The 14,793-nt window shown below is 43.0% G+C and overlaps 1 protein-coding gene and 1 non-coding gene across 2 annotated transcripts; one reads left to right on the top strand and one right to left on the bottom strand.

The window, feature by feature from the left end:
* Window positions 1-9,278: 9,278 nt before the first annotated feature.
* LOC141590123 (uncharacterized) lies at window positions 9,279-14,232 on the bottom strand. Its single transcript, XM_074410734.1, has 5 exons — window positions 14,189-14,232; window positions 12,481-13,096; window positions 12,091-12,336; window positions 9,746-10,726; window positions 9,279-9,632 (listed from the first exon to the last, which is right to left on the bottom strand). Exons 1-5 carry the CDS (start codon window positions 14,230-14,232, stop codon window positions 9,279-9,281), a joined length of 2,241 nt encoding a protein of 746 aa, XP_074266835.1.
* Window positions 14,185-14,291, top strand: LOC141593801 (small nucleolar RNA R71). Its single transcript, XR_012521863.1, has one exon. It is a non-coding gene; the product is annotated as a small nucleolar RNA R71 (small nucleolar RNA).
* Window positions 14,292-14,793: the final 502 nt, after the last annotated feature.

Below are 14,793 nucleotides of genomic sequence, written 5' to 3'. Positions count from 1 at the left end.
GGTCGTCGTACCCGATCAAACAATTAACTCAGCTAGTAAGGGTAGTCGAGGTCGAACCACAAGGAGATCAAGGTTTGAGTATTAGTTTTGTCTCAAATTATAAGTTAGCTACGTGAACAATAACAAGGTAATTATAAAATTCTAACAACTAAGCTAGCAAAATGGAATGCAAATAAACAAGAGAAGTAAAGACAAGCTAAAATAGATTAAGAGTTAATCAAATAATAGGAGAGACTAGAACTCGGTTCTCCCACGACTATACGTAATTCCATATGGCAATTCCCTTGGCTAATCTTAAAGGGTAGAAAGGTAAGGGGGAGATGGCTCTAATTCGCCTAAAACCTCCCTCTCGGGTTCGCAATAGGACACTAGAACTACCCACCGACCCCCCTCTCGGGTTCGAAGGTCGGAATCCCTAACCTATTACCCGGCTACCCTAAGAACATGCATTTTTCCAAGGTGGCTTAGTAATGGCTAAGGTCATTAAGCCCTCATCGTTTTCCGGGTCATCCAACTCCTTCTCTCGAAGGTCGAATTCAAACACAAGCTTAGAGGTGCCCTCCCTCGGTTCTCCCTTTCGGTCTCAACCTAGGTTAGCAATAGGTCCAAATTCCGGGTATCCTATTCACAACCTAACCAACTCTCGTTGGTGGACAAGGGTCACAAATTGACACTACCCAAAAATCGGTCCATAAGTCAAGTCATTCCTCTAAGCTACCCTCACCAATTTCCCCCAACAAATTAGCCTTAATGAGAATTAATTAGTGAAATTACCCATGCGGGTCAAACCGATTCCTAGAAGGAAAATACTCACAAATCATGGTGCCAAAGGCAAAAGAGACAATAAAGATGGATACTTTAGACATGGACATAATCTAGAATCAACTTCTACAATTAAACATGTAACAACCAACAAATAAATTAGGAAAGGCTAATTAAACTAAGATGGCACATGATTAATGCGAAAAGTAACAATCTTTGACTCAACAACTCAAAGACTCAAGCTTTGAAAGGGAATAATAATGGTGAACATGAAAAGATGAACAAGAAAGGAAAAAAGATAATCTAGCAACAAAAGAGAAATTCAAACACAACAATCAAATTAAAACTAGGAAGAAAGTAAATGTAAACAATTGAAATTAAAGAGAGAATTAAGAGGAAGGATTATACCAACAAACATAAAGATGAAAACTTGGATTGAAATATGGAAGGATTCTTCAATTCTCCAAATACAACCCAAAATTACTAATTGTAAACTAATGAAAAGAGAAGAACTTGGATAAGCTAGAGAACAACTGTATTACTTTTTGAATAAAGATTCAACTTGGGTAAAAGGAAAAAATTAAGAGAGGAAAATAAATTTAGGGTTCTACAAAATGTTTAGAGAGAAAAATAATCTAACTAGTCTAATTTCTAATCTAATGTCTAAGGTAGGTGTGTAATGAGGGGTCTAATATAAGGTGTCCTTTGATGGTATCAAGCTATACCTCGCAAGTGCACGATTTTATCGTTGTACACTATTAAGGGTCGATCCCACAAGGAGCTAGGAAGACTACTAATCGTTTCAACTCTATGGTTTAGCTAAGTCGACAATAAAGGGAGTAAGTTATACTAGAACTACCAACAACAAGATAAAACAAGCTAAAGAAGAAATAAGAGAAAAAGCAAGGTAGAATGAAAGGTTGTAAATCAAATAGATTAAAAACCTAAGACTCGGTTCTTCCCCGAACAATTCGTAACTCCACGCAATCAAATCTCTAGGCTAATCACAAGGGTAGCTAGGTGAGGAGGTGACGACTCTAATTCGCCTAAGACCCCCCTCTCGGGTTCGAAATAGGACACTAGTACTACCTCCCAACCCCCCTCTCGGGTTCGAAGGTCGGAATCCCCAACTCAATACCCGACTACCCCAAAAACATGCATTTTCCCAAGGTAGTCCAATATTTGCTAAGGTCATTAAGCCCCATCAATTCCCGGGTCATCCCACTCCCTCTCTCGAGGGTCGATTTCAAACGCTAGATTAGAGGTGTCCTACCCCGGTTCTCCCTTTCGGTCTCAACCAAGGTTAACAATAGGGTCAAATCTCGGGTATCCAAATCACAACCTAACCAACTCTCGTTGGTGGTCAAGGGTCGTAAGTCAACACTACCCAAAAGTCAACCCATAAACCATGTCATTCCTCTAACCTACCCTCACCAAATTCCCCAAATAATTAGCCTTTATGAAATTCAATTAGTGAAATTACTCATGTTGGGTCAAACCGAGCCCTAGTGGAGGACTACTCACTAATCATGGTCCTAATTGCAAAATAGGCAATAAAGATGGAAACTTTGGTCATGAACATGGTGAGAAGATGGAATTTACTACTAAACATGCAATAATCCAACAATAGGTGTAAGGAAAGATGATTTAATCTATTAACAAGGTTGATTAAACTTAAAGACACAATCTTTAACCAAATCAACTCAAAGATTAAGTCTTTGAGGACAACTATCCAAGGATGAACAAATGAAAGAGAAACAAAGGAAAGGTGAACAATGAAAAGATGAACAATGATGAAAATAACAACAACAAACAAACCACAACAACAATTTTAATATAAACAATCAAACAAACATGAAAGAAGAACAAAATGTAAACAAATGAAAATAGGGAGAGAATTAATACCAACACAATAGTGAAAGAGGAGTTTGGATAGAAATAATAAAGAAGGAAATCCTTCAATCTTCTTACAAACCCAAATTCAATCACTAATTGATTGAAGAACTTCTCTAATTAAGGAAAGATTAACAAAGAGATTAACAAAGTTTTAAGCTTGAAAGGGTAAATATTCTGGATCTAGGGTTGTGTGTACAAAAGGGTTTAAGAGGGGGTATTTATAGGCTTGTACAAGATTAGGAAGAAAAGAAAGAAAAGCCCAAATTCTCGTGCTGCTGCGTTTTGCCGGTGCACCGGCTGCCGGTGCTCCTACCGGCAAAACCGTGCAATGATTTAAAATGTCTGGCATCCGTGTTTTGCGGTGGGGCCGCCGCCCGCCGCAAAACACCTTCTTCAGGACTTCTTCTTCTTTGTTGATGTGTGAAATGCCGGTTGACCGGCTGCCGGTGCTCCTACCGGCAGCGAGGTCAAGCTTGTTTTTCACCAAATTCTTCAATTAATCCCACTTGCTGTGCTTTACCGGTGGGCCGGTTGCCGGCCTGCCGGCAAAGCACAGTCTTCAGCTTTTCTTCAAAAACTTGAGTGATTCTCTGGGGTGTGTTTTGCCGGTGGCTAGACGGCCACGGCCCAGTCTCTAAGAAACACACTCTTCACCATTTCTTCACCTCTTCTTTATGTAAAGGCAATGGGGTGCCTTTCTTGCCCCAATTCCTCCATACTTGGGTCGTTTCCTACAAAAGGATACACAAGGTAACAAGTATGGGCATTGGGCACAAAATGTAAGGAAAAACACCCGAAACCGACTCGATACGAGTCGGTATGCATAAAAGAAAGAGGGGAATTAGAAGTAAATTAATCGTATATCAAACCTCCCCACACTTAAACCTTACTCGTCCCCGAGTAAGTCACAAAACCAAATGTACAAAGCATTATTATGATAAATAGAGAGAGTGGATGCACAATATAAGCATCACTCAACTAAACTACTATTTAAGCCGATCGAGTATTAGCGCACTCAACGCCCCTTCAACTCGCAATTTGACACCCATGAGGGGAGAGTGCCCTATTGCAAGGCAAGTTGGGTCTTACTACAAAACTTTCGACACATTCATCATGAAAGCACGTAATTAACAAATAGAATGCATCTAACAAAATGATCCACTTTCCTCATCTAAGTGGTCGGATTTTTCAAACAACAAAACATGGTCTCGGTCGGGAGTACCGTCTCAGAAGTGCCAATTGAGGTGCCAACTCCCTAAATGTGACAAAAGCAACCCTTGTGTGACCAATGCTCAAGAAACAAATTCAAGAGCGGGGAAAGGGAAGAAAGGGCAAGTCCGCCGAGAATTACAAGGCCGACACAAGATTCGACCAAAGTACCCATGACTAAGGGGACCAAGGCAACGACATCCTCACGGTTTTCACTCGTCACTCAATGAAAGAACAAGGTGATTTTTGTGACAAATAGTAACCAAAATCACTCAACTAACTCAACTAGCGAAAACGTGCCCGCAATCTAATGTGTAAAATCGTCCTATGTCCAATGAAATGCAAACAATGGGAAAATGCACAAAACATGAAGCAAGGGTTACAACGGGGCTAAGGAGAAGGTCGAAACGGGGTTGGTGCAAGCACCGTTTGGACATGTGGGGCTCAAATCAAGAATCGTCGACACATCACATCCCATCTCTTATTGCAACACATGAGACACGTCTATGCCCTAACATAGCAATGATGACCAAAACTATGCAAAAATTGCATAAACCCAACTCAAGTAGGAAAAATTTGATAAAACTTCTTTTATTTCAACAAATGGTAACGTCTACACCGTAACAACGACTCGGTTTCCCAAGCCATGCAAAAAATGTGCAAACCCGACTCATCTTTGGAAAAACATCAATTTTCCCCTTTTTATTTAGCAACGGCTTTTTCTACCCCTTTAAATGATGAGTAGGGGTGTTGCTTGCCTTTTTCTTTTTCTTGACAACAAACAAATATATACAACACAACTCATTTTTTTGATTTTTCATGACTTTTTCACTTTTCTATTTTGTTTTTCGTTTTTTTTTTTTTTTTTTTTTTCTAAACCTCTTATTTATATATATAATGCCAAATCATACCAAGTTCCGACCCAAATGGATATGTGTACTATCCGTCACTATGCCCCAAATCACCTCCTACAACACAACTACAAAACCGACCAATTCTTGATTAAGGAAGGGTGGTTATGGGAATGTAGCTATTTAGGTGGGTTTGCCAAATGAAAAGGGCTAAGCTCAAGGGGGTGAATCAAAAAGGGAAACAATGTAGGGAATAAAACAAGGCTATTTGGCTATGTGAGGTTCATATAAACTGATTTTTGCTTCATATCATATGCACAAAAATGTAATGCAATTTCATGATCTAAGGACGATGCGACACACTTATGCGTAATGATGTGACACGCCTCGCGAGGAGACCTACTCTCGAACCTAGATGAGGGCGGGGTATGAATGTACCCGCCCTAGGAGGCTCTACCCTTACCTTTGAGTAGCTAAGTCGAGCCAAAGGTCTAGTCTACGGCCCTAGGTCTCACAAGATCGGTCCAAACTCATTGGTCAAGCCCTCCTTCCTCGGCTAACTAAGAGGCCACGGGCGCGAGTCACGAGGAGGGGAAAGGCACTATTGGGCACATTAGTTCATCATGGGGGTACTTGGTTCCCTTCCTTTGACCATGTTCTTCCTTAAAAACTTATTTACAAACTCAATGCAAAAAGAAAGAAATGCAACAAGTATTTACATGTGAACAAATGCATGCGGGAATTTAAACAAACATGAAATGAAACGTGCAACAAATTGGCTAAACCTAGCAGCACATCAACACCAAAAATCCAAACGGTCTCCCAAGGAGACACCCAAAGCAACAAAATTCCCATTCTCCTTCAAAATATGCAAGATACCAAAAAGAAAGAATAGTAAAAGGAGCAAGAGATAGGAAGGATTATACCAAGCGGTCTTCTAGCTCCCTTTAGCCTCAAGTGGTCAATGCGCCCAGCCAAAAGGTTAGACAAAACATATATATACAATGCAATTTTTTGAATTTTCAGAAATTTTTTAATTTTTAGGCATTTTATCTAATTTATAAACATTTACAATTATAAACAAATATTCACAAGAGTGATATTTCCCTCCCCAAACTTGAGATGTACATTGTCCTCAATGGACAAAAGCATAGGGAGTGAATAAGAAAAAGAAAGGAACATATTTTTTTTGATTTTTTTTTTGATTTTTCAAAGGGAAAATAACATATTTTTGGGATTTTTGGTTTTGAAGAATTAAAAAGACATATTTTTGGGTTTTTGATATGAGAACTCCCTCCCCACACTTATTTATTTACATTACTTCCAAATGGAAATAAATGTGTGGAGGGAGTACAAATTAAAAGACATGTTTTTTTTTTTTGGCCCTCCCCACACTTATTTATAGACATGGGAGGGCATATTAGTGAAATAAAGTAACATGTTTTTGGTGGTTTTTGATTTTTTTAATTTTTAGTTGGTTTTTATTTTGAAAATGCAATGCATGCTCTATTCTATATGCAAAATTTAAATGACAATGCAAGTTATGCTAAGTGAATGCAAGTACTAAATGTGACAATATATTACAAAATTGAAATCTAATGCAATCCTATATGATGCAACTAAATGAATTATCAACTAAATGCATGCGAAAAATTAAACGTGAAGGAGAGAATTTGGATAAAAGGGAGAGATCGTACGTGTCATTTGGATTGATTATGAGGAGCATACCAAAGGCTTTGGATTGAAAAGGGAGGATAAAAAGCCATCAACTCGGGGACTAAGACCCCATCTCATCATCAAAATCTTCATCATTGTTATCTCCGGTAGTAAAGTCGGAGCCTTGAATCAAATCCTCGGGGTTGAAGGTGAAATTACCTCCACTACCGCCGACACCCGGGAAACCACCCGTGAAATCGCCACTCATATTCATCACGCCGCTATCTCCTCCCGTGAAACCACCACCGGATCTCGACGCACCCGCATCACTAGCAAAATATGGCCTAACTCCCCCTAACCATTGGGCATCATGCCCCTCCGGTCTAGACTCGGGCATAGGCGGGAAAACGGGGCGCGCAAAGTAGTCCGGTTGGAGGTTAAAACCTCCGCGGACCATACTCCCATCCTCTCTCGGGTAGTTCCCATCGGGCCAAGTGAAATAAGATGGGTGAGGGTCCTCATAGCCCACGTAATTCCGCCGACAGAAATCATCGTAGATGGGATAAGTACCGGTAGCTTGATCATAATATATCCGGTCCAACTTCCTCCCCAAAATTTCCCTCTCACTAGCGGCTTTCGCCGTGGCAATGTCCATCCTCTCCATCCACTCGGTGAGAGATGGTGGTAAGGGAGGGTAGGAAGGAGGGTTCGAGGATGACCCCTCACCTTGTTGAAATTTCCACGGTGGAGGTTGATGAGTTTGCGGCATTTGGTATTGAAGGGAGGATGGGGTGTTCACTCGACGGTCTCGTGAATAGACACGAGTAGGATTAGGGGGAGGTTGGTCGGTGGGAGCCTCCGCTTGAATTGGGAGGAGGTAATCATCTTTATCTTGCTCAATTTTAACGGCGGTTACATTTGGAAGCCGGATGGAGTTCTTGTGATTGATTTGCCAATATTCAAGGCCGTCGTCGGGGTTTTCTTTGAGCCACTCAAGCTTTGTAGTCAAGTAGTGCTTTGTCAAGTAAGTGTCCCCGGGTATCCAATTCATCGTGGAAAGGTCAACCGGACGGTCCATGTTGCGGGTAATTCGGGTGATCATGCCACCCACATGTATCGGGGTTCTATGCCCCGGAGAACTTGCAATCTTGGATAGGTTAAGGGCTAGGTAGTGAGCCACATTAATTCGGAAGGGGGTGGGTTTTGTGAACAAGTAGGAGCCCAATATTTCAAGCTCGTGGGTCCTAAACACCCATGGCTCATCCACCGCAAGAACGGTGCACCCCATACATCTATGCCAAACCCGAATGACGGGATTGTGGCAACTTGTCGCGGGCCTTTTCACCCCAACTTGATCATCAATGCCCGAAATCGCCTTCCATACACGGGAATAGTGAAAGTCAGCGGGTGGGGTATGCGACGTCGCATTTTCCAGCCCAAAAATTTGAGCCAACCGACCCAAAGTGATGTTATGTTCCCGGTTCATGAGTCTAAAGCTAAGGGTAGCCACCATGTTTGATTGCCGGTGTTTGGTAATCTTAAGACTACTCAAAAATTCCCATGTGATCCGAGGGTAAGTATACTCATGCATGGTAAATATCCCCCTCATACCACACCCCGTAAATAAAGCTTCCGTCTCCCTAGCAATCCCAAGGGTAGACAAAGACGGATGATGAAGAAACTTAGTAGGGGTGAGGGGGCGATTTTTGAAGAGAATAAACTTACCCTTCTGAGTTGGTGTGGCAAACTCGACTGTAGGAAAGTCCGGATCGGGGTATGTATCGGTTGCCGCTTGAGCAATCAATGTCGCTTGGTCCCTTGCTATATCGGCTCTTGTTCTTCTTCCGGCCATCTTGATGATTGGAGGAGATTGGTGAAGGTAGGAGGAAGTTTGATTGAGTTTTAATGGAGTTAGGGTTGAAAAGGGGGAAAAATAATGGAGGAGTGAAGGAGGAAGGAAGATGAAATGAAATGAAGAAGAAGGGGGGGTGTCGCGGTTTTTAATTTGGTCAGCAGGTGTGTTTTACCGGTTGGTGAACCGGCAGCCGGTCTGCCGGTAAAACACACTTCCCTTTTTTTCAATTCTTCGAATTTCTTTTCTGAAATTTTTGACCTCGCTGCCGGTCCACCGGCAAAACACTCTCCACAATTGATTTTCCCAAATACTAGGTGTGTTATGCCGGTGAGCTGGCTGCCGGCCTACCGGCAAAACACACTCCTCACTTAAAAATCCAACTTCCAGCTTCAAAGTATGAGTGTTTTACCGATTTTCAATCTTTCTAAGTCATCAGGTGTGTCCTGCCGGTGGGCCGGTTGCCGGCCTGCCGGCAAAACACACTCCCAATCATCAATTCTTCGTGTTTTCTGCTTGCCAGGTGTGTCATGCCGGTGAGCCGGCTGCCGGCCTACCGGCAAAACACACCACTACTTCAATTTTTCAAAAAAAATTTGTTTGGCCTCGCTACCGGTGGACCAACCGGCTGCCGGTCCACCGGTAAAACACAACACACAGCTAATTTTTGTTGTGTTCTTCCAATTTGCTCAATTTTTCTTCAACTCGGGATTCGAGCTTTTTCATTGACCCCGGGATTCATGTTTTCCACAACTACTCCGACGCATGATGATGCGGGATTTGGGTCAACGAAAATAATGCTTGTGTTCTTCAAAAGTGACCTCCGTCACCAATCCAAATAGACAAAATACGACTCCAAATCTCTCACTACTAGTCTAGAATGCGAGTTATTTACAAAGATGCATGGGTTGCCTCCCATGAAGCGCCCTTGTTTTATGTCGTAGGCTCGACGGAGTTATGAATAACAATCAATAATTTGGAAGAAAGGTGGCGATGGAGCTCACATTCTTGATTATAGGGTTAGGCAACATAGTGCTTGAGCCTTTGCCCGTTCACCTTGAAGGATTGATCTCCATCGGATATTTCAACGGCGCCATGTGGAAAGACGCGGACCACGGTGAAGGGCCCCGACCACTTAGACTTGAGCTTCCCCGCAAACAACTTGAACCTTGAGTTAAAGAGGAGAACCAACTCTCCCTCCTTGAACTCTCCCGAATGATGGCCTTGTCATGGAATCTTTTGGTCCTCTCCTTATACAATATAGAGCTCTCATAAGCCTCTAGCCTAAATTCTTCAAGCTCATTGAGGTCAAGTAGTCGCTTCTCTCCGGCGCTCTTCAAGTCAAAGTTAAGGAGGCGGATTGCCCAATGCGCCTTATGCTCCAACTCAACTAAGCAAATGGCAGGCTTCAGTACACCAACCGGAACGGTGAAGTTCCTATTGGTGTTTTGAATGCGGTCCGGTAAGCCCACAATGCATCATTGAGCTTGGTCGACCAATCCTTCCTTGACCGGCTCACGGTCTTTTCAAGGATCATCTTGATCTCGCGGTTAGAGATTTCGGCTTGGCCGTTAGCTTGTGGGTGATAGGCAAGACTCCGCCTATGTTGCACCCCATGTTTCTTGAGTAGAGCATCAAGAGTCCTTTCCCGAAAATGAGTTCCACGGTCACTAATCACAATTCGTGGAACCCCAAACCGTGGGAATATGATCGTCTCCATGAGTTTGGTCACCGATTTTGCGTCACAAGTCTTTGTTGGGATAGCTTCAACCCATTTTCTCACGTAGTCCACCGCTACAAGGATATACTCATTCCCATTTGATGAAGGGAAAGGGCCTTGATAGTCAATGCCCCATACATCGAATACCTCCACTTCAAGTATGTAGTTCATTGGCATTTCATGCCTCTTTGAAATGTTACCACTTCTTTGGCATTTGTCACACCCCTTGACATAGCTTGCCACATCATGGAATAAAGAAGGCCAATAAAAGCCACATTGAAGTACCCTTGCGGCCGTTTTCCGTGAACTACCATGCCCTCCACTTGGCATGTCATGGCAATGAGAGATTATGGGTTTTACCTCTTCATTCGGGATGCATCTTCTAATTATCCCATCCGCACAAGACTTGTAAAGGCATGGTTCCTCCCAAAAATATTGCTTTAGATCGTGAAAGAATTTCTTCTTCTTATGGGAGTCATAACCATGTGGGATGACCCCGGATACCAAGTAATTGACATAATCCGCGTACCAAGGGACATCCATCAAAGCAAGTGCAAATAATTGATCATCCGGCAAGGAGTCATCAATTGGCAATCCATCCTTACCTTTCACATGTAATAGCCGAGAAAGATGATCGGCTACCACATTTTCTACACCTTTCTTGTCTCGAATTTCAATATCAAACTCTTGTAGCAAAAGTATCCACCGAATCAAGCGTGGTTTTGACTCCTTCTTGATTAGCAAGTGCCTCAACGTCGTGTGATCGGTGTGCACAATTACCTTAGAGCCCACCAAATAAGAACGAAACTTGTTCATGGCATATATGACCGCCAAAAGCTTCTTTTCGGTGGTGGTGTAGTGTGATTGAGCTTCATCCAAGGTCTTGCTTGCATAATATATGGCATGAAGTTTACCATTCTTCTTTTGTCCAAGCACCGCTCCCACCGCTACATCACTAGCATCGCACATCAACTCAAAAGGTTCTCCCCAAGTGGGAGGTTGCATAATTGGAGCGGTGATGAGAGCTTCCTTCAACCTATTGAAAGCATCCAAACACTCATTAGTAAATTCAAATGGCACATCTTTTCCAAGCAACAATGTTAAAGGTCGGGCAATCAAAGAAAAATCCTTGATAAATCTCCGGTAAAAACCGGCATGCCCAAGAAAACTTCTTACTCCTTTGACATTAGTGGGAGGGGGTAAAGTTTAATCACTTCTATCTTGGCTTGATCGACTTCCAAGCCTTTACTTGACACTACATGACCCAAAACAACCCCGGATGTCACCATGAAGTGACATTTCTCCCAATTTAAGACTAGACCACTCTCTTGACATCTTTTCAAGACCTTACCCAAATTAGCTAGACATCCATCAAATGAGGTGCCTACGACGGAGAAATCGTCCATAAACACCTCCATGATATTCTCAACATATTCGGAAAATATAGCTAGCATGCATCTTTGAAACGTGGCCGGCGCATTGCAAAGCCCAAAGGGCATGCGCCTATAGGCAAAGGTGCCAAATGGGCACGTGAAGGTGGTCTTTTCTTGGTCATTAGGGTGAATCGGGATTTGGAAAAATCCCGAAAACCCATCAAGGTAGCAAAAATGAGAATGTTGGGCAAGTCTTTCCAACATTTGGTCAAGGAAAGGGAGGGGGAAATGGTCTTTCCTAGTTGCCTTGTTGAGGCGCCTATAGTCTATACACATTCTCCACCCGGTTGTGACTCTTGTTGGAATTAGTTCATTCTTATCATTGGTGACTACCGTGACCCCGGCCTTCTTTGGCACAACATGCACCGGGCTCACCCATGCACTATCGGAGATAGGGTAAATTATGCTTGCATCATAGAGCTTCAACACTTCCTTCCTAACCACTTCTTTCATAGCGGGGTTAAGGCGGCGTTGAGGCTCAATGGAAGATGCACTCTCATCCTCCAAATGAATGCGATGGGTGCAAAAAGAAGGGCTAATCCCCTTAATATCATCAATTGAGTACCCAATGACATCCTTGTACTTTCTCACAACATCAAGTAACTTTTGAAGTTCGGTGTCATTGAGTGCACTATTGACAATAATAGGGTAAGTGTCATTAGGGCCAAGGAAAGCATGTTTAAGAGTAGAGGGAAGAGGTTTCAACTCCACTTGAGGAGGCGTAGATCTCTCCTCCTTTTTACCATCTCCTCTCAAGCTTTCAAATCCTTTGTCCGGGTCTTCTTCAACCGTTGCTTCCATAGCTAAAGCATATTCCCGGTGCTCCTTGCAATCTTTTACCTTGCCCTCAAGGAACCCTTGCAAACCCTTGTCTTCATCAAACTTCTTCATATCAACCCATTCTTCTACCACATCAATCATATAACAAGACTTTTCTTCCGAAGGCTCTTTCATAGCCTTGTTCAAAGAGAATTCAACCTTATCTTCACCCACTTGTAAAGAAAGCTTCCCATTCTTCACATCAATCATGGCACCCCCCGTAGCAAGGCATGGGCACCCCAATATGATGGGAATATTTGAGTCTTCGGGGATGTCCATTACATAGAAATCACATGGAAATGCAAGTTTCCCCACCTTGAGCGGGACATCCTCCACAAGGCCAATCGGGTATCTTACCGACCTATCCGCAAGTTGGAGAGAAACCCTTGTTGGTGAAAGCTCATACCCTTTCAACTTCTTGAAAATTTTGAGGGGCATAAGACTAATGCTTGCCCCCAAATCACACAAAGCCCTCTCAATGTGCACGGTCCCAATCTTACAAGGTATGGAGAAGCTCCCCGGGTCTTCAAGCTTTTGAGGAGCCTCATTCATGAGAATTGCACTACACTCCTTGGATAAGTTCACCGTGGTTGTCGGGCTCAAGGAGTTTTTGTTTGAGATAAGCTCCTTCAAGAACTTTCCATAGCTTGGAATCTCCTTTACGGCATCAATGAAAGGCATGGTAATGTTGATACCCTTCATCATGTCCATGAACTTCCCATACTTTTGTTCAAGTTTGGCTCTTGCCAACCTTTGTGGAAAAGGAATTGGTGGCACATAAGTTCTTACAACTTGTTGTTGAGGCTCTTCAACCACCTTTGTTGGTTCATCAATCACTCTTGGAGTTTCCACAACAATTTCCACGAGTTCATCTTCTCCCTCCTTTTCTCCAATTACCCTAGGAGGTTCAACCACAACTTGAGGTTCAACGACATTGGCCGGTCTACTACTCTTCCTCTTCTTGACAAATTCCCGGTCTTCCAAATCCCTACCACTCCTCAAGTGGATAGCATTCATGGTTTTCGGGTTTTCCTCGGTTTTACCCGGGAATTTCCCTTGGGAGGCTTGTAGTTGGCTCATTTGGGTAGCCAATTGGGAGATTTGGTTGTCCGTCATTCGTTGAGAAGCTTGCATTTGGGTCCTAAGTTGGTTAATGGATGAGGTTGTCTCGTCATGTTTTTGAGTGGAATGGTTGATGAATTGTGTTTGAGTATTGACAAGTTGGTTTTGGGAAGTCATCAATTGTTCCATCATGAGTTCCAAGCTTGACTTTGGTTGGGTATTTTGTTGGAAAGGTTGGGTGGTTTGTTGGAAAGGTTGGGTGGTTTGTTGGAAAGGTTGGGTGGTTGGTGAGTTGAGTGATTAAAATTGTTGTCTAGGTTGGAAGGTTCTTCCTTGGAAACCCGGTGGACCTTGATTGAACGTTGTGTTTTGTTTTTGAGTTTGGAAGTTTGGTTGTTGTGATTTTTGTTGGAAGGTTGGGTTTTGGACATTTTGAGAGCCATAGGAGAAGTTTGGGTGGGCTCTCAATCCGGGGTGATATTGGTTGTTGTTAAATGCTTGCTTGGCCGGACTAGACTCCCATATCCCGTTCACTTGCTCCATACAACTTCATCTCCAACCACCAAATGACACTCATTGGGTGGGTGTCCTTGGTCTCCACAAAGCTCACAACTATAGACTTGGTTCCTCATAGAAGAATTGCTAGATGTTTTGCTTGAGCTCATCAAAGCTACTTGTTGCTTAAGCTCTTCTATCATCTCTTTCACTTCCACATTGTTGGCCGATTCGACCGTTGACTTCCCTTTCCTCTTGTGCCTATCATTGTTCCAATGAAAGGTAAGAGAAGCCATTTCTTCAATAAGCTCTTTCGCCATCTTGTGGTCTATCTTATCCAAAGCTCCCTTCCCCGAGCCGGAATCAAGGTTCATCTTCATCTCATTGTTTAACCCTTCATAGAAATTGTTGATGAGCTCATCATCCCCGATACCGTGGTGAGGACATAGCCTTTGGAGGCCCTTGTACCTCTCCCATGGTTCATAAAGGGTCTCATCTTCTTGTTGGGTGAACCCTTGGAGCTCACTCTTGATTCTTGCGGTTCTTTGGGGTGGGAAATACTTGTTGAGAAAAGCCTTAGAGACATCGTCCCAAGTCCGAAGAGAGTCGGGTTCACAACTTTTAAGCCATTCCTTGGCACTTCCCCTCAAAGAGTAAGGGAAAAGCCTAAGGCGTACGGCATCTTCCGTGACTCCATTGGCCTTGAACATGTCACAACTATCCAAGAACTCGTTGAGATGCTCGTTGGGGTTTTCGGTGGCTCCCCCTACGAATTGGTTCCCTTGGACAAGTTGTAGCAAGGTGGCTTTCACATCAAAATTGTTGGCTTGAATAGGTGGCTTCACAATACTCGGATTCACCACCTTTTTCGGAGCCAAGTTATCTCTCATAGGAACCGCGGCCATTGTTACTTCCGTTTCAGGTGTTGCAAAAGGATTTTCGAAAGTTTCAAAGACCCGTGGTTCTTCTTGAAGGTTCTCAATTACTGGATTTTCTTGAGGAATCGGTGTTTCTATAAGCCCTCTTCTACGGAGTGAA

Source organism: Silene latifolia, chromosome 7 (assembly GCF_048544455.1).
Source record: "Silene latifolia isolate original U9 population chromosome 7, ASM4854445v1, whole genome shotgun sequence".
Lineage (NCBI taxonomy): Eukaryota > Viridiplantae > Streptophyta > Magnoliopsida > Caryophyllales > Caryophyllaceae > Silene > Silene latifolia.
Note: the sequence above shows the minus strand (reverse complement) of the source record. Positions and strands in the feature narration are given on the sequence as shown.

Bases quoted from the DNA above. Each gene is read 5' to 3' on its own strand.
- LOC141590123 (XM_074410734.1), bottom strand. From the start codon at position 14,232: ATGGGAGAGGTACAAGGGCCTCCAAAGGCTATGTCCTCACCACG. The intron at 13,097-14,188 runs GTATCGGGGATG...TGAACCTCCTAG, and splicing joins AAGGCTATGTCCTCACCACG to GGTAATTGGAGAAAAGGAGG. The intron at 10,727-12,090 runs GTGGAGTTGAAA...GTGGGCTCTAAG, and splicing joins AGAGATCTACGCCTCCTCAA to GTAATTGTGCACACCGATCA.